Below are 20553 nucleotides of genomic sequence, written 5' to 3' on the forward strand. Positions count from 1 at the left end.
AAGGCTTACCACAGGATAACTTGCAATTGGAGCGAAGTAAAACTTGTGCTATTAAAGAAAAAACAATCCCGCTGCACAGATGGCGTAAATCTTCCACATGGCTTTACAGACTCGAAGCAGGAAATGTGTGTCTCGCTAGGAGGCACAGAACACACATTTTTACCCCTGGTGAATTTACTTGCAAAACTGATTACAAATGAAAATGCGCTAGACCCTTAGGCACTGTACAAAGACTACCACACAATCAAATGTGAATGACTTTTGATGTTAAGAAATCTGCTATTTTCACTCGACAAATAGGCTTCCTGTCTCCATATACACATCAGTGACAAAAATCCTGCTTGCTCCTCTCTCCTCCGAAAAGGGTTAGAGACACACACCCTGATTTTAGAGATGAGGTGTACCTAAGCCTGAAAGGCACCCCTCGGGGCTGGTCTAAAACAACATGTTGGGGCAACCTTGGAACCTTTCTATCTGTTCAACAGCCAGGGGGCGATCTAAGCAGGGCAGCCCCCGACTCCCTCCCTCTCTTCAATAATCTAATGACATTTGAGCTGCACTGTAATCCACGCCTCATGTCTGAAATAAGCAGACTGCAGCCCAGGACCTGTCAGCCTCTCTAACCACACACATCTTTCCATAAGTCTGCTCAGATGGGGCCTCTTCCAGACAAGATGACTGCGGTAAAGGTAACAGGGTGTTTTTTGTTTTTTCAATCTGAAAGGAATAAAGTGTTTATTTTTAGGTGCTCAGGAAGCTGTGAAAAGGAACGAAAGGCTGAGCAAATAGCAATTTTACCTCATTAATCAGGGGGACTGCAGCGGGAGAGCCTCTCACGACCCAGCACTTGAAGAACAAAGCGGTGACTGCCACCAGATACTTAAGACACGCACAGGAACAGCGTGGCAAACTGGTGCAGAGAGAATTCTTAACATTTTCTGACAGCTCACGTCACACAGTAGAAAAACACATAACCCAAGAGGAAGTGAACAAGCTGAATATTAAAACTCCAGAGACCTTCTCCTTGCTTAAATATAATTTTACATGCTATGCCTAATTTGCTTTATATAAGACATTTAAAGTTTCTTTAAAACCCTAGTAACTGCTTGCATCTCAAGAGCGTGTTGCTATTTCGATGGTGTCAATATGTATTTCTTTCTTAAGCCAAAAGATAGAATATATTTTTGCTGTGTCCTAAGAATGCTTTATTACATTTGAATCAGAATCCGGACACAAAGCAGTTACATAAATGCTTGTTTCACCATCAAGCAGAAAAGGTACAAGATGTTAAGTAATTGTTTTTTAAAATTTCAGAACTTGGGGGGCCTGGGTGGCTCAGTGGGTTAAGCCTCTGCCTTCGGCTCAGGTCGTGATCTCAGACTCCTGGGATAGAGCCCCGCATTGGGCTCTCTGCTCAGCGGGGAGCCTGCTTCCTCCTCCTCCTCCTCCTCCTCTCTCTCTTTCTCTGCCTACTTGTGATCTCTCTCTGTCAAATAAGTAAAATCTTTTTAAAAAATAAATAAATAAGTAAATTTTGGAACCTGCCTTATTACCATTCTTCATTAAGAATATAAAAAATGAGTCGTGTGTATTTTATTTTCCCTTGCCAAACTAACGGGAGCCTTTAACAGAACGTGCCATCCCTCACCCTTACCCTGGACATGGCCGGCATTGTAAGGAGCCAGGAATGGGGGACATCACAAGGGGTCTTCTGCTGTCCCCAGGGGCAGTGCACCCACAAGTGAGAACCTGCTACCAGATACATCACCAACAGTATAGCCAACTCTCAGTTTTTCTCCAAGATAAATATACAGTCTTATCTATGGGTGTTTTTTTTTTCCTTGTCATTTGGCCTTTGTAACTTCAAGGGTTTCTATCACAAAGTTCATGGGGAAAGAATGAAGAAAAAACCGACCCCACTCCACGTACTGGGCTTGACTAGAGCAGTCAAATGCTTGGACAGGAGTGGCAGCCTGAATGCCCAGCTTGCTTTATATTTTAGATCCTCTGTGGATTTCAACTTCTGGCTCTCCCCCCTTGCTACTGAAAATAAAAAGCCTACTTTCCCACCTTCTGGCCAAGTCAAAAATGACCTTCAGCCTAGCAAAACGTCAACATGAATATCCAATATCATTTATCAAATGTTAAGATTGTAATACATCCAAGGAGATGACAGTACAGCTGTGCTGTGGCAGAGAGAATTGGGGATTTAGAGCCAGAAACCCTGAATCCCAGCACTCCTACTCAACAGTCTATAAGAACAGGGGCCAGCTGTGTCACTCAGCTTTCTCTACATGATCAAAGGCATAACATTAATTATCACATCATCAGGAATTGTCACCATGAAGGCAGATGATACAATGTATGTAAAAAAACAAACAAAAAAACCAGAAAATGTAAAGAAGATGAGCAGACGCAGTTAATATAGTATTGTCCTTGTAACTAATAGGGTTACTGGATAATTCTCTGGGCCAACTGGTGGTTAGACTAGCCTTCCAAAAGAAGGAGAGGAGCCCAGTGGCATCGAAGGCTCACTTCCATCCAGCGATATGGACATCAAAGTCGCTAAAATCCTGCTGCCTCAACATCTTTTCAAACATTCTAGTTTAAAGATGCCTTGCCACAGAAACCCAACCGTGAAAGCCTCATAATATCTTTTAATTAAGTCTCAGGCTTCAATGACCCCAGATTCAGATTCATAGCAACGAATCAATGTATCCAGCTTTGGAGGGTTTGGTTTTAATGCTCTTAACAGGCTCTTTAGATTTGTAATTTTTAAAGACCTTTGACTTGAAATTCAAATATAAAAGCATTTGATGGATACCTGAAAAGATTATCTGACCCTGATGCAAATAAGAAAGCAATAAACTAGATCATTCAAAATTACTAAATTAAAATCAGCAAACTTCTTTTTCATTTCTGTAAAATATGAAAAATACAACCAGGGATGGTCCCTATTTTACTGCTTTATAGTCACTTGAAAAATGTCTCAAAAGAGAAAATATCACTACCACCACTGTTCTTAACATCAATATTATGAAAATAGTCACTACTCCCAAGTGCAGCTTCAGGATCAAATAAATCAATGTGAACACTTCTGTTGTTTGTTTGTTTTTTTTTTTTTTTTAAAGGCAGTCCCTTCATTCATTTCCTTTGATAGTTTATAAAATATATCAAAAATTATCCCCAAATGCCCTTCCAGATTTTAAAAAAAGCAAAAGGATATTAAATCTATGTTAATTTTTGTGAATGATGAAAATTTTAACTTCTATATTGATTTTTAATAATCTTTAGGACTCTCTTATATAATGAGTGCCTATATTAGACTGATTGAATAGGACTTGGCACCTTATGTGACTATTTTAGGTAAATATGAAGGTTTATAGTTACATACTTATATGATACTGTATATCATAACCAGATTCTAATTGATGCTACTATCTTAATATTTCAATCCCAAATTATACTATTTTTTATTTGGAAAATGTTTCCCTTTAAAGTATAATTTATAAGTACCATATTATCAAATAAATTATCTAAATGAAATTCCCCCATAGCTCTAATCCCCTGAAAACGACAGCTGGCTTAGAAATCTCTTCTACATAAATATCACACTCTTGATGAAATCGACTGTCTTTTCATGGAAAAAAAATTAAAATATATGCTAAAATTAGAAAATGCAAAAGACTGTCTAATTTTCAATTTCAGAAAAGTGCAGCTTGAAATAAGGCAGAAAAAAAGAAAGAAATTATGTCTACTTAATTTAGGACATGCTTTTTCTTTTACATTATCACCATAACTTAGTAGAATTCTGTAATAACACCAAAAAGTTGAATAAAAACAACATTCATCTGCATGCCAAGATCTTCTTAAGAAGGGACCGCTATGTACAAGCCACCTATTGCCTTTTCTGCAATACAATCCACTCATGAGCAAATATGTATCTTTAAAAGTTCCAGTGTGTGCATCCACCATAATGTAAAAAGAAGGATTAGTCTTGGAGAAAACATCCTTTTTTTGGTATTCTCCCACCTTGAAATCCCCTCTAACATTGCTCATACAGTTCAGAGCCGGTGCATGGACATAAATAGGACACTGTTCTGCAAAATGGATTGTTATTCATGCATCGTGTCCAAGATTGCCGCAGCTGTGCTTTCCCATTTCCAATTTAAAACACTGCTCTGAACGGTATTCAGAAGGGCTAGGGCCACTCATGTTTTGATACAAAACGGTCCCTTCTAATTGATCTTAGTTATTGAAGTGGTACGATGAGGAACACAAGCTAAATAACTGTTTTCATTCCAACAATGTATGTGTCGTTATCTCTTCCTTGAGTTTCTAGCTGGCTTGTACTTTTTTTTTTCTTTTAAAGGCAGTTGGGATTTTATAAGTTCAGGAAAAATGAGTAACACAAAACATACTTCTATCGCTGTGAAATTTCTTGCATGTTTTTACTGCGAAAAATATATCCTCTTTCTTCACTGGATTTCCCTAGAAAACAAGAAAACATATGTGTATATATGAGTCCGTGTCATATCAACACCCACATTCATACCCCACCCCTATTAGATCTTGCATGCCACAGAGGTGACCTTCACCAACATCAAGGACATTAATCCTGTTTCCAGGATTAAGTTTCTGGAGAAACAGGAACTATAGTTCAGCTGACAAGACCTCTGATGTCAGCCAGACCTGGGCCTGAATCCCAGCCCTGTCCTGTACTCACTGTGTCACCCAGACAATATTCCTCAGCTCTCAACTTCAGTCTGCTCATTTAGAAGATGGTCAGAATAGCCACCAGTGAAGCCACTTTCATTGCTACATTTATTCAGCACATTCTAACTTCCCAGTAAATGTTAGTCATCTTCCCTTTCCTTTTTCCAGCTGGTGAAGATTTTCACAAAGGGAAAGAACCAGTGGGCTGTATTCCTGTACAACAGGAGTTGACTCCCTCTTGGGGGACCAGTCTCACTTTGATGTTGAAAGTATTTTTATGGCCCCTTTATTGTCTACCCAAGTCTAAGCTACAGCAACATTCTGTCTTCTGCCAAAGGGACAATTACTTAAACACTTGGGTACAAGGAAGGAGGGGCAATTATGGGGCCCTGAGCCAGCCCAGCCCCAGCTGGCCACTCAGATGAAAGGGACACATGGGGAGACTGTGGACAGCCTACACTCAAGGCCACGGATGGCTTCATGGGGTGTTCTGACCCCTTTATCAAATGTCTTAGGCCTTTAATAATATTCAACCATGACTCAAACATCATCTGGGGCCAGTTTATGGTGACATTTAAATACAGCTTTGTCATATTACTCAAGACACTAGGAGGCTGACCCCACCAGACCACCCAAAAGAGCACTAAAGAACAAGCAAGCATCATGTCTAGAAAGACAGGATTTCCCCCTCAGGAACTGAGCAAACATTACAGATTCTCTCCCATTACTGCAATGTGTGGGTGTGTGTGTGTGCGCGCACATGTGTGTGTGTATACATATATTCATTTTTGAATATGCCACACACAGACTCCTGTGTGACTGCTTTCAGAAGAACAGACAACATTTGAAAGTGATGAATATGTTTTCTCTTCTGATAAAGAACTGTTAACCTAGTGAGTTTCAGGGGTCTTCAGGCTCATCCTGGGAACTGGACCTAGGGTACAATGAAACAAGATCATTCTGAAAGTTCTGCTGGACAGTGGCAGATGAGATCAAATTAACATCTCCAGCTGAGAGGAGATGGGCTTGGGGAGAAGGATTAGGTGTAGCAGGAAATGTCTGAAATCACCCTTCTAGGAAATGCAATAGATCTTCCAGGAGACACATGCTGAATCATCAACAAGGGAAATGACTCCAGGCACACTGACTCAGAAGACCTGTGGCAGGCAGTTCTGCATGGAGCCTCGGGAGTGAGGCGGTGCCCTCAGGGTCCTCACTGCCCCTCCCCTGGACTCACTGTGTGACCCTGAACAAGTACTTCTTAGTCCTTTCTCTTCTCACGTGTCAACTAGGATAACAACATTGCTCATCTGATAGGGCAGTTACTAGTAAGAAGTATGGTATCTACTTCTTACCTGGCACATAAGTAGAAACTTAAAGTCCTAGGACAATATTATGCACAGCATGTAGATTTTCCTTTGTTATGTAAGGAAGCCTTTCTTCTATACTTACGCAAAGTGGTAGAAAAGAATGGAAGGTGGTAGCACAGTAGGAGTCCGCAGCCTCTGTACAAAACTCAGGCACTGGAGTAAGGGGAGGCCCATTGCCTTTGTCCCAGATGTAGAGGGCAATCTGTCAGGACAGGAGCCGGCAACAAATGAAAGAACTTGGCCAACACCGCAAGTGTAAGAAGGTACAAAATATGTCAAGGAAAAGCAGACCATGTCTTCTACAGAGCACTAAGACTGAACCGAATCAATTTGACAATATTCAACAAATTTTTTTTTTTACATATAAAAATCGTAATTTCATGTGGATCAATATAATCTTTTATTAACAAGAATCCATATTCTTGTTCATATTCTGAACACCAAATAATTCCAAAGCTGTCATAAGCAATTTCAGGGACGTGATTTTAGGGTTTCTAAAACATCACAGTAGAAGATGAAAGAAATTATTACCATGAGGCTGGTTTTCTGCAGTATGGTAATTACACACCTTGACTAACAGCCTTGCTGGAAACATCTAAAGCTGTTGGATAAAATATCTTTAAAATAATTTTAAATGGATTGCTAAATTTCCATAATAGTATGGAACTTGTGAGGACAAAACTGCAAAAGGAAGAGCCTGGGGAAAATGGCATCAAGGGTATTATCCTCAGTAGGTAGATGGTGAACTGTGGTGATGCAGAGTTTCTGACAGGAGTTAAGAAAATAAAGCCCAAGACTCAGCCAAGGCGGAGAGTGTTTAAGAGCAAACCCCACATAAATCTAGGATGTTGGAGCTAGATGGAGGGGGAAAATATCATCTCCAAATCTCCTCTGAGATTTTGTAATCAAAACCCGGGCCTCCCTAATGTGTGCCACTAATGTGGTCCAAAACACTTCAAACAGTTATTTAAAATGGTACCAAGTTAGTATAATCCTGTAGCAGTAGGAAAAACAAATGCAAATCCTTCCACCTTAATGTAGGACTCAGAAGATTAGCACAGATACAGTTTGAAACAAGACTACTCAGAGAAAAAAAAAAAGCACAGGGATGTGAGCTGATCACCAAAAACCAGCAGACACTATATCATCAGATCCAAAAGTCTGCAGGTCTTGGAATTATCAAACACAGTTATAAAATTACTATGTTTAGTACATTTTCATAAAGAGAAAACATTCAAACATAAGCAAATTTTTAAAAATTATGTAAAATAAGCAAATTTGAAAACAAGGAGCTAAACTTCTAAATATAAAAATCAGTAAAGAAAAATTTAATGATTAGGATAAGCAGAGTATTAGACACCGGTGAATAAAAAATCAGGGAATTAAAAGATGAAAGCCCCCCAATTATCTAAAATGCAGCATAGCAGAAACAGAGATGGGAAAAGTAAAAGAAAAATTCAGAGTGCTGGCACACATCTACACATCCAGGAGGAGACAACAGAAAGAATGGGGGTGAGAACATGCTTGAAAAAAGAATGGCTGAGAATTTCCAAAAATTACATAACAATCCTATTATAGAAAGGGTCAATGAATCCCATGTAGGATGTAAAAAAAAAAAAGTCAGCACCTAGATATCTCATAGTGAAACTGCAGAATATCAAAGACAAATAGTCTTAAAGGCAGGCAGAGAGAAAGATTACCTACAAAGAAGCCACAATAGACTGATGCTGATTTCCCAACACCACAGCAATAATAGAAACCAGAACAGTGTAGTAAAGCCAGAGTGATGACAGAAAATGATGGACAACCCAGAATTGTAAACACAAGGTAACTATGTTTAAAGAACAAAGTCAATACAAATTTTTTAAAGGGAAAAAAATTGAGAATGTGCTACCCCACTGAAGGAAACACTAAAGGATGTGCCTCAGAAGAATAAAAATGATCCCACCAGGGTGCAGCCGCCCTGGAAAACAGTATGGAGGACCCTCAAAAAGTTAAAAACAGAGCTACCCTACCACCCAGCAATAGCCCCTTTGAATCACTATATTTGTATCCTTTGGATACAAATATAGTGATTCAAAGGGGCACCTGCACCCCAAGGTTTATAGCAGCAATGTCCACAATAGCCAAACTCTGGAAAGAGCCCAGATGTCCATCGAAAGATGAATGGATAAAGATGATGTGGTATATATACACAACGGAATACTACTCAGCCATCAAAAAGAATGAACTCTTACAATTTGCAGTGATGTGGATGGAACTAGAGAGCATTATGCTAAGAGGAAATACGTCAATCAGAGAAAGACGAATATCATATGATTTCACTCAAATGAGGAATTTAAGAAATAAAACATGAGCACAGGGGAAAGGAAGAAAAAATAAAATAAGACTAAATCAGAGAGGGAGAGAAACCATAAGACACTCTGAACTCTAGGAAACAAACTGAGGGTTGCTGGAGGGGAGGTGGGTGGGGATGGGTAACTGGGTAATAGGCATTAAGGAGGGCACTTGATGGAATGAGCACTGGGTGTGATATGCAATTGATGAATCACTGAACATTACCTCTGAAACTAATAATACACTATATGTTAATTAATTGAATTTAAATTTTCAAAATGTCAAAAAAAAAAAAGATCCCACCTGGCAGGTCTTTGAAGTAAGATGGGATACTGAGTGCAAAGGCCCTGGCAAATACACGGTGAAGCTATTACAAATATGAATTGCATAAAATAAAGATAATATTTAAGTTGCAGGGTTTAGGAAAAGAACAAAAGTACTAAATGACAAAGAGCATTTAAATTGGTAAGGGGAGGGGCGCCTGGGTGGCTCAGCAATTGAGCATCTATCTTCAGCTCAGGTCATGATCCCAGCATCCCTGAATGGAGTCCCAGGATCAAGTCCTACATGGGGAATCCCCATTCAGCAGGGAGTTCTTCTCCCTCTGACCACCCCCCCTTCTTGTGGTTTCTCTCTCTCACTCGCTCTTTCAAATAAATAAATAAAATCTTTAAAAAAAATTGGGGAGGGAATATTCAGAGTTCAATTATTCTAAGTCCCTTGGATTTAGGCCATGAATTACTTAGCCTTTGTTAGGTTAAGAATGCATGTTAAAATATTTTAAAATAACCAGGAAGGTACAGAAATGAAGACCGAATTTCTAAAATAGCAGAAGAGGAAAAAAATGGAAAAAGAACAAAAAACAATCTATATAGAAAGTAAGGAAGTGTTTAAAGGAGCCAGAGAGAAAATGAGGAGAAGGATAAAATAAAGTGTTAGAAATCAACTCAAATATAAAGGTAATCAAGTTCGATATAAGTGTAAATTCGCTACCTGGTTTAAAGACAAAGACTGGCAACCTGGGAGGAAAAGAAGATATGTCCTCTCCAAGAGAAGCACATCTAAAAGAGGACACAAAGGGGCTGTAAGAAAAAGATGAGAGACAATTAAAAAGCAAACCTGAAAGGAAAGCCGGTATAAAAGCAGTCACAGCCACAAAATACATGTTAGGGCAAAGAGCATGACAAGAAATAAAGATGAATTCATAAGAAGACTTAAGGATTCTAAACTTGCATGCAATTAAATAACATAGTCTCAGAGGGAAAAAAGCAAGAGTTGGCAGTTACAAGAGGAGATACTATCAAATGCACCATTATTATGGAAGATTTTCCCCTTTCTCTCTTAATAAATGATAGATCAAGCAGACAAAAGAAGGATGGGAGGAGGAAGGAAGGAAAGAAAGAAGGGAGGAAGGAAGATTAATTTATTATATTAAATCCATTTCTTCCTTAATCTCATAACGAGAATACTATACTCCCCAAATTATAGCATATACATCTTTTCCTCCATTTATGAAGAGTAAACATGAACCAGGCCACAAAATAAGCCTAAAAGCATTTCTAACAATTGTTATATAGACCACACTAATGCTAAGCTAGAAATCAGTAATACAACACAATAACACACACAAATATACTGGCTCGCAATGAAAAATGTATTTTTTAAACTGGGTCACAGTAAAAAAAAAAATAGTTTAAAAGCCTCTGCCCTAGAGAAATCCCTGCCCGGGATCATCATGACACACGTCCACAAAACACAGAGAAGTAATGAGTGTAATAGCAAAAAACGCAGAGCGGTGCAGAAGCCCGCCACCGGAGAACAGGTAAGCTAACTGCTCTGGTCTCCGGAGAGACTCCTGCCTGGAGTGGAAAAAAGTTCATCAGAACTGCCGCACATAACCACGTGGATGAGTTTCAAGTCAGAACAATACCCGCGGCACACTTTCGTTTATCCGAAGTCCCAAAAGGGTAAAAAACTGCAAACTGTCTTATTCGGAGGCACAGTCATATGCTGTGGAAGAGGAAGAAAAGGAAGAGAGAATTCGAGAAAGTGTTTACTAGAAAGAATGAAAGGAACACAGGAATGTCACAGTCAGGGAGCTTCAGAGAGACGGGTGATGTCCTAGCTCTTTAAACCAGATGGTGATTACACAGATATCTTGACCTATCCTCATACTTTCCACATACCTTAGAATTAGTTTTTGTAGGTATTTAGTGTTTAATAGATTCCTGAGCCTGAGTATCTATACCAAAGTTAACTCTTCGTTAAAACTATCTAAGTAGACCTGCGCTTTCAATTAGTCGTTCTTTCCTTTCTATAGAACGGAAGAACAGTTTTTTACATGTATATTTCTCCCCCAACAAGCTTTTTCAACAAGCTTTTTCATCACATGCCATCAGCCAGGAAGGTAAAGCCTTGAGCGTACCCTTTTTGCTACTGGTATGCTGCCAGCACTCCTGGCCTGAGTGACATGTCAAGATTGACCCCACTGCCCTAAGATTCATGTTCCCGAAGAGTGAAAGGTGACAATGTTCCAGGCAGTCCAATGTGCCTGTGAATGAAACCCACGAAGAAACCTTCTTAACAACGATCCACTAAAGATACAAATGTAGTGATCCAAAGGGGCACGTGCACCCGAATGTTTATAGCAGCAATGTCCACAATAGCCAAACTATGGAATGAACCTAGATGTCCATCAACAGATGAATGGATAAAGAAGATGTGGAATACCACGCAGCCATCAAAAGAAATGAAATCTTGCCATTTGCGACAACGTGGATGGAACTAGAGAGTATTAGGCTGAGGGAAATAAGTCAATCAGAGAAAGACAATTATCATAAGATCTCCCTGACATGAGGAATTTGAGAGGCAAAGTGGGGGGTTTAGGGGGTAGGGAAGGAAAAAATGAAACAAGACGGGTTCGGGAAGGAGACAAACTTAGAGTCTCTTAAGCTCACAAAACAAACTGAGGGTTGCCAGGGGTGGGGGGACGGTATGGAGAGGGTGGTTGGGTTACAGACATTGGGGAGGGTATGTGCTATGGTGAGTGCTGTGAAGTGTGTAAGCCTGAAGATTCACAGACCTGTACAGCTAGGGCAAATAATACATTATATGTATTATTTAAAAAAAAACAAAAAAACAAAAAAACAAAGATCCAGGAATGATTAAAGCCTCCAGGATGATTGGTCACTAAATGTCCACTAAATGCCCAGGGATGCTGGGGTTCCAACTAGCATGCCATGCACAGCTGCCTGCTTAGAACCAACTGGCTCAGTTCTGCTCTAGAGGACCAAGGACAGAGACGTGACCACGGCATTGTACAGCCAAAGTACTAAATAAGAGCAAAGGTGCTTTGATGGCAGTTTTGCGTGTTTTTAGAAATCCACCTTTGCACCCATCCACCTAGCTTAAAAAAAAAAAAAAAAAATCAAGAATCACAGAGGAGAATCGAGAATCTTTTTCACTGCTCCTTCTCCACCTGATAAAAATGAGCTTTACAGAAAAAGACCTAATTTACTGGAGAAGAATTACCTTGGTGGGGAGAAAAGACATAGAAGCATTGGGTGGGAAGGGGTATGCTGTCAGAGAATAAAAAACACCTTTTACATTAAAACACATGAAGTCTTGATTACTGAGACTTTTAGCAAAGAAACAATGACGTACCTCATGTTTTAAATCTATCGTAAAGTCGGACTTCAGGGATTCACTCTTTAACCTCTTGGTAAGCCTAGAAAATAGAAACAATTTGAGGGTTTCTTTTTTATTAATCAGAGGAAGCATCGAACAAGAATAACACATTCAGACTTTCTCATGTTTGAAAACAGATTATGAGCACACATTTTAAGATAAAATTAAGAGTTCCACATTTCCTTGAAGCAAAGCACTGTGAAACTGGAATTACTTGTTGAGTAAGAAATGAATGCAAGCCTTTTTGCAAATGCAGCATTCATTGTTTAAACATCTGGCAAACACGATAAAATATAATAGAGAAAATTAAATGTCTTGTGTAAAACAAAGCCACAAAGCTTGTTGACTCCCGGTAAGTGTATTGACTCCTGATACAGAAAGAAGACAGAAAAGAAAAGAAAAAAAAGCTTGCATGATAAAGAAACAAAAGTTGCTACTTTTCAGTCTCCTGCTTTTAATAATCCCAATGAACTCCAGCTTGTGGAGTTTTTAGGGGAAGAGAGCATATGGTTTCCGGAAAGAAAAAAAAAAAAAAAATCAAGTCCTTCTCTTAAGGAAATCTTTAGTGGTTCCTTTCAGGGCAGAGGAGAGCTCCATCGTTCCCTTCTACTGCCCCCTAGCTTCTCCACACTGGCCCACGACACCCACAGCATACACCTGCCAGCTGTTTTCTCTAGCTCTACCTCTGCCTAGCACACCCACACCCAACCTTCACCTGGCAAACCTTTCTTCAAGGTCCAACTCAAGGGCACCTTTTCTGTGGAACTTTCCCAGACTTGCCCACCAGCATAGATGGAAATCCTTTGCTCCCGGAATAGGAAGCAAGCTCTCTTAACCTTATCACACATGTCCCATCCTGTTGTACATCCGTCCCTTTCTGTGCTACAGCTTCTTTGTATCACCAGCATGGCCCACTGTGCCTGGCCACCAGGAGCACTCAGGGAGCTGCCTGAATGAATGAGAGCAAGATATTCTTGGGTTCCAAGCTGCGTGAGGTAGAATTACATATTTACCCAGACTGCTGAAATACCTTATGGTTCTCTGTCTCAGGGCTAGAGACTAGAACATCGGTTTCAATTACAAACCCCCTAATGTGTATTTTAACTACAAAGATACAATAGTGATTACAAAAGGAAAAGTAAAAAGGTTCAAAACTCTTTACTGAGATTTTGGCTTAGTTGAACCACAAAGGTTTCTTTTTTTTAATTATATTTATTTATTTTAGGGAGAGACAGCACAAGCAGGAGGGGAAGAAAGAAAGAGAATCTCAGGCAGACTCCACTCTGAGCACGGAGCCCAAAGTGGGGCACGATCCCAGGACCCTGAGATCATGACCTGAGCTGAAACCAAGATTCAGATGCTTATGACTACACCACCCAGGTGCCCCAAGATTTCCTTAAAAATTTACCTTTAATTAGAGGAAAGAAAGAAGGACACAGGTTATAATTTATGTGTAGTATTAAAGCATTTGTCTTGGGGTAGATATTAGTATGGCTTGGTGGCAGTAACTCCAAACAGGTCACATAATCTAATGTAATCTCGGTCACATTCCTGCTTAATACCTGCCCTCAGATTTGTCGGTAGGAGTGAGTGAGGATACACTGAGATACATACATGTTCTCGGACACACTGCCAATATAGATTAACAGAAAAAACCCTGCCCTGGCACGAATTCTCTTCCAAGTTGCAGTCTGCTCAGTTAGAGCTAGTTTTTACAAATAAAGAATTATCAAGGTAACTTTGGAATCTGGACTCAAGCCAAGGGCCTTCAAAATCCAGTCAGACCACATTCAGACTCTGAAGACAGAAAAAGTCATACCTGGGCTTCCTGCCATAGGCAAGGGACACACAGTTGGGATGGTAACCTAATTGCAAGTGACAGCCATTGTTAGATGGCTATGTACCACAGGTCCCTTCTTCCTAGACAATAAAAATATCTCTGACCTATTGCCCTAAACATGCTCTCTGAGTTTTCAACTTTTTAAGTTTCTTTCCCATTCAACTCCTGAAAATTTATATTTGGAGGAAACCTCAGATGCACAAAACAGAAGAACACTGAATTTCTTTAAGGTGGACAATGACTAATTTGAGGACATACAGATATACCCTAGAATTTTTAAGTGGTTATTTCTAGCAGCCCATGCTGTCTACCATAACCTTAAGCGATGGTTACGTAGGCATCACGAAGGTCATAATAAATCAGGTTCACTGACACCCAGAGCCTAACCCAGTCACCTTGCAAATGCGTTTCTAGTTCTAAAAGTGTGCAGGACATTTCACCTAATTCAAAAGGCAAGTCCTGAAAGTGGAAACTAGGTTTCACTTTTCTATACAACAAGACAGCACAAGAGTTTTCCAAATGTGAATTTCAGTAACCAACAATGCCAAAAACAAACACACAAACAAACCACAAAAACCAATTAAGTTCAGAAATTCCAATTACTTAGATAAAATATTTCCTCATTAAATATTCAGTTCCTGGCAAATATGACGTTTGATATTCAGCTTACCTATTTTTAGAATGCCAAGTCATGTCCCAATAACACAGCTCTAAAGACACGACCAGTGAGACCGGAAACTTGCAACAGAAGAGGACCCCATCACCTCTTTATTAGGAGGGGTTCCTAGCTGACTTTAACAGTCCCATTTGTGAGCTAGTCAGAGGATTAAATTTTGGAGGAAATCTAGGTAAGTTTTACTGTGGAAAAACAAAAGAATAAACTGGTAACATCAACCCATTTGAAGAGATCGTGTTATTGGAAATTTCTCCAAATATGTTCTCTTATTGACACTATTGTTAGATCACAAAGATGGATCACCAGGAAATGTTAGGTGATGTTAATTCAAAACTCACTGATTGCTAGGGCAAATAGTGTTTTTGGTAGGACATGGTCTTTAAAAGTGTGTGTTGTGAAATGTTTTTAAGTTACCAGTTTTTCTGATGACCTGAGCAGGAGAGATACTTAAGTAACTGTAAACAGTTGCCCTACCTACTGAGTGGGCCATAAAATCAAGGAGGCAAAGGGAATCATCACTTCTGTAGTGGGCGCTGTAGACCTCCTACTCAACAAAGAGCTTCCCATTCCTTCTTCCTCAGAGACTTCTAATTACTGAGCCCAATAAATGGGCTGCAGGGTCAGAATTAGTTTAATCCCAACCAAAGCACTGAAATTCCCTGCATTGTTAATGGTCTGAAGTTGACCCAATCTACTTCAATCAGATGATATCCATCCAACTGCAGACTGAAGATAAGCACTATATTCCAATGGTTGGAGAGGTTCTCCACTGCTGAACATAAACAAACAAAAACAAGTAGCGCTTTTGGCCTTGAATCACAAGAGGAACCAGATTTAAGATGAGCTGCTGCTGTATGTGGTTTCAGGTGGCTGTGTACTGCGCATGAGAGAGAAGGAGAACCAGCATCCTCAGTAACAGGGCTGAACATCTACATTCACCAACACAGGCCTCACCTTCCAATTACAGTTATATTTCCTTAATCTGATATGCTAACTCATATAGTCTCTAATAACAGGAGGAAATAGCACATTAGCTTTGTAACTGGGAAAAACCAACTGGGAAGATCAAATTTTGCAGCCAGTAGGGCTAATTGATACTTTGTGCTGGTGGTAATACGAGTTTCTTGAAGAATATATAGAATCTCCTATGAGAAAGCCATTTTTAAATAGCTCTTGGCCATAACAGAATTGCTATGCTAAATGGGTTACATTATTTTGATTACTTGTGTTCATCATAAGAAAAGGATCCGCACTGGAATTTTTAAGTGGCTTACGGTATCAGGTCACCAGAATTTTGATTTTGGTACTCTGGTAGAGCCTCCATTTTCATTCTGTTTTGTTTTTGCTGGCAGGGAAAAGTAGGAGAGGCACAGAGAAGACCACAGATATTAATCAACTACAAACATCGTGCAGCTTGTTGGCAACCATTCAGTGTTATGGAACCAAAGGACAACTGAACACAAAAGGTCAACTGGTGCCTTATCCCTCTATTTATGGGGCAACTGTTGGAAATTTTTGGAACGTGTACAAAAGATTAGTCTTTTGGCCCCAATTCCCTTATGTAGTCCCTTACATACCCTATTGCAGGGACATGAGGCCCTCGGTCATCTCCCACATCTCAGCAGAAAACATTGCTCGACCAGAGAGGGAGTAAACGGCACCTGTCAATAGGTGTTTCCAGGGACTTCGTAAAGACGACAGAAGAGGGCGCCTGGGTGGCTCAGTGAGTTAAGCCGCTGCCTTGGGCTCAGGTCATGATCTCAGGGTCCTGGGATCGAGTCCCGCATCGGGCTCTCTGCTCAGCAGGGAGCCTGCTTCCTCCTCTCTCTCTCTGCCTGCCTCTCTGCCTACTTGTCATCTCTGTCAAATAAATAAATAAAAAATCTTAAAAAAAAAAAAAAAGACGACAGAAGAGAAGCAGGCACCAGTATGACGGCCATTACAGAAGGCCAAGTTATCCCTCACACAGCACCCCCTTAAGATGAGTCTCTTGGCTAGCGCGGAGCCTGCAGCCCCAGTTCACAAAGCCCCCGGCAGTTACTTGCACGGTGAGCATGCGGGAGTTAGAAGACGAGCACAAACCAGAGCCATGAGAACCTGCCGGGGGGCAGGAGAAGAATCAATAAAACAAGATGGGATTGGGAGGAAGACAGACCATAAGTGACTCTTAATCTCAAAAAACAAACTGAGGGTTGCTGGGGGGAGAGGGTTCGGAGAAGGGGGGTGGGGTTATGGACACTGGGGAGGGTATGTGCTATGGTGAGTGCTGTGACATGTGTAAACCTGGCAATTCACAGACCTGTACCCCTGGGGATAAAAATACATTATATGTATTTTAAAAAATTTTAAAAATTAATAAAAAAAAGTAAATCAAAAGGAAAGCAATAATTAAGTTCTTATTACACCAAACTCAGTAAATGGTGAATTGCCTCCAGCATCCAGGGGCCTCCAAGGTCCTTGCTAGATGCGGGATGGAAAGAAGTGAAACTCTCTAAACTACAGGACTCGTCTCCTGGATGAGTTGCCTCCTGGATTGGGAAGGAAGGATGGAAAAGGGAGTTCTATGGCTTCAGAGAGATGGTATTCCAGGCTTGCTGTACAGGGTCTTTGCAGGGTAGTGGGTTTCTCTTTAGCCTTGGGGGAAGAAGGTGGGGTCTGTGCTCAAGAGTACTGCCCAGGACAAGTTACAGCTGTGCTTGTCCCTCTGTCAAGGGACCTGGGTCTCCAGGAAACAGAAGACAAACAGACTTAGGAAAAGCTTCTAACTCCCAAGTCAGAGAAGCCATAGCCACCGGAACTTGTGTAGAAGAGTCAGTCCACATAATTCCAGGCTATGAAGCGAAGTACAGAGAGTGAGGACAGAGGGGAGGAAGGCTACCGCTAGGTGAAGAATATGCAAGGCGCAGGGAAGAGCTCTGGGGCTGGGATGTGCCATCCACAGCTCTGGAGGGTCCAGACTGAACACAGAGAGAGCCAAGCAGGACCCAAACACCAGGCTGCTGGACACAGCAGGAAAAGAGTGTCCTGGGGGTTCACAGTCACCAAGCTACAGCAAACCCGAACTTAGTTCGTCTGAGAGTAAAGATGACCCAGTACAGCTGAAACAGAATTATCTTCCCCGCATCCTGCTGAGAGCAGAGCCAGACAGTGCAGGGTAAGAAGGGAATGACAACCTTCTTTTCTCATTCCCCTTCCCCTCCTGCCCATCCCTTTCTGAGAACAGAGCGGGGAACATGTGTGGGCCCTCCTAGGCATGTCTGGGCCCTCCTAGGCATGTCTGGCACAGGCTGGGGACAGGGTATCTTTGCCTGGTATTCTCAGGACGGGTCCATGGGTCACACATTTTAGTTGGAGATAATAGAATCCACTCTGGCCAGTTTAAGCACAAAGGACACTTATTAGTGCATACGGATGGCTCACAGAATTACTAGAAATTCTGAATAAAGAGACTACAGGCTGAGATTCCAAGACCAACCTCCAACTGACACTACAGAGATGGGTAGCCGAGGAGCTATGGCCTCCATCACCATCAGGAAGCTGCCATATCAGGAAGCTACTGTCTCAGCTGCCAGCCTTCAAATGACCCCTCCTCTATCATGACCTCCCAAGCCAAATGGACCACAATCTCACTGTCTCCATCTCCATAGAACTCCATTCCCAAAAGATTTTATACAGCACATCAACCTAATGGAGCCCACCTCACGGAGCTGCTGTCTAGTAGGAAGGAAGGCGATACAACATGGAGGTGGTATTGTTGATCTTTCCTGGATTCTCCATTGGAAAGGACGGTCTTACGCTGTAAAAATTTTCAAATGTCAAAAAGTGTTGGCCAGCCACGAAAGACAAGGTACTACTATCTGTCTTAAAAGCTTTCCAAGACTCAAAACCCTAAGACTCAAAACCATAGAAACAGCACACCTGATGTGAGAAAAAACAGACACCCTTCCATCTTTGAAGATACAAAGGCCACAACTGCTTTATCAACTTTCCATTCCCTAAAGAAGAAAAACACATCATAATTAATCTGAGGCACTTGAATTAAGAGCCTGTCAACAATCCTATTTCTCCTGGGTTACAACTTAATTATCTTTACTTTTCACATTGAAAAAAACATTACTGCAATGGCACACACAAATAGCTAGGTACAGACGTGTACAGCTCTAGTAACTGTCCCTGCTGCCCAGCCCATGGGAACGTGTGTACCCATGTACATAATTTGTCATCAACTCCCACTCCCTGGGCATGTCACAGACCTGATTTCTTACTGACAATCTAAGTCATACCTATAGTTAACCAGATCCTTGAAAACAGTAATAACTCTTGTGGATGCAGAATTCTCAGAGCACTTGTGTACCCTCCCTTAGGCTCACAATTTGTTACTCACCTTATTTTGCAGGCGAGGAAGAGGAAATAGAGAACAGATGAGTAATTAGTCTGAGAGAACAAGTACGTGACAGAACAGAAGCAAGCCCACCAGGTACTGGCTCTGTTCCAGTCTTCCCATACCATCACACACTGCCTCCGGTGCCAAACTCACCTGAGATCAGCTGCGGTACTCAGTGAACTAAATGGTGATCCGAGCACACACACACACATGCATACACACACAAAGTCTAATAAATTCTTACTTGTTTACAAGTGGAATACTAAGGGCCCAGCCAGCAGCAAAGTCTGGATATTTAAAAATCGTAGGATTTTCAGAAAAGGCATAATGGTGAATTATTGTAGATTCTTCGTCATGTAAGGCTTTTCCTAAAAACCATTCCTGTTAAATAAATATATAAAACATCATTTTCTTATAAAGAAGATGTAGTGTATATATACATATGTGTATGTGTATATATATATATATACATACATACATACATACATACAATGAAATATTACACAGCCATCAAAAAAGAATGAAATCTTACCATTTTCTACGACACAGATGGAACTAGAGGATATTATGCTAAGCAAAATAAGTCAAAGAAAAACAATTATCATATGATCTCACTCATATGTAGAATTTGGATCAAAGAGGAAGGAAGAAAAAAATAAAATACAACAAAACCAGAGAGGGAAACAAACCATAAGTGACTTAATTATAGGAAACGAACTGAGGGTTGCTGGAGGGGAGGGGTTGGGGGAGAGAGGAAATGAGTGATGGGCATTAAGGAGGGCACGTGATGTGTTATTCTGGGTGTTTTAGAATACTAATGAATCACTCAACACTACCTCTGAAACTAATAACACACTATAATCAATTAATTGAATTTAAATAAAATAAAGTAAAATGTATTTCAAATGTACATCCAAAAAATAAAAAATTAAAAATAAATAAAATGTCCTTTTCTTAAAAAGCCATTTCGTTATAAGGCCAAAAACAAAGTCATATCACTAATTCTAGTTAATTAAGTATTCTGGGTAATACAGAATTAGCATAGATTATTACTTTCTAAAGAACTTTAACAAAAACATAATTAATGCTCTATGATAATGAACATGGCATAATCTTCACAAAGACAGTAATTTAGTATATCAACAGGATAAACAAAATGTTAGTCATTATGCCATAAACATATAAAAGTGGTATTTTACAGAAAATTCTGTATCAAAATACTATTAAGGTAAAGAAAACAGTGTTCCGGGACACCTGGGTGGCTCAGTGGGTTAAGCCTCTGCCTTCGGCTCAGGTCATGGTCTCAGGGTCCTGGGATGGAGCCCCACATTGGGCTCTCTGTTCAGCCAGGAGCCTACTTCCCCTCTGCTTGCCTCTCTGCCTACTTGTCAAATAAATAAATAAAATCTTTAAATAAATAAATAAATATAAAGACAAGAAAGCAGTGTTCCTTTATGCCCTTCTGGGGTTTTCAAAGAAGAATCTGAAAAATTCCTTCCAGAATTAGTGCGTATTTTATTCATTTATTCATTTATTCATTCAC

At 40.4% G+C, this 20553-nt stretch overlaps 1 protein-coding gene across 4 annotated transcripts in view; it reads right to left on the reverse strand.

Annotated features, from left to right (window-relative positions):
* The window catches only part of B3GLCT (beta 3-glucosyltransferase), a 116056-nt gene that overhangs the window by 43809 nt on the left and 51694 nt on the right, over positions 1-20553 (reverse strand). For all 4 annotated transcript variants that reach the window (XR_009346877.1, XM_059143958.1, XM_059143956.1 and 1 more), the window contains exons 7-10: positions 19255-19391; positions 12087-12150; positions 6169-6288; positions 4422-4491 (exon numbers count right to left, since the gene is read on the reverse strand). Coding sequence is in view for 3 of the 4 variants with exons in the window: in XM_059143958.1 (XP_058999941.1) it covers positions 4422-4491; positions 6169-6288; positions 12087-12150; positions 19255-19391 (391 nt within the window). In the remaining variant the exon portion in view is untranslated. The remainder of the gene's footprint in view (positions 1-4421; positions 4492-6168; positions 6289-12086; positions 12151-19254; positions 19392-20553) is intronic.

This window comes from Mustela lutreola, chromosome 13, assembly GCF_030435805.1.
Source record: "Mustela lutreola isolate mMusLut2 chromosome 13, mMusLut2.pri, whole genome shotgun sequence".
NCBI classification, from domain to species: domain Eukaryota; kingdom Metazoa; phylum Chordata; class Mammalia; order Carnivora; family Mustelidae; genus Mustela; species Mustela lutreola.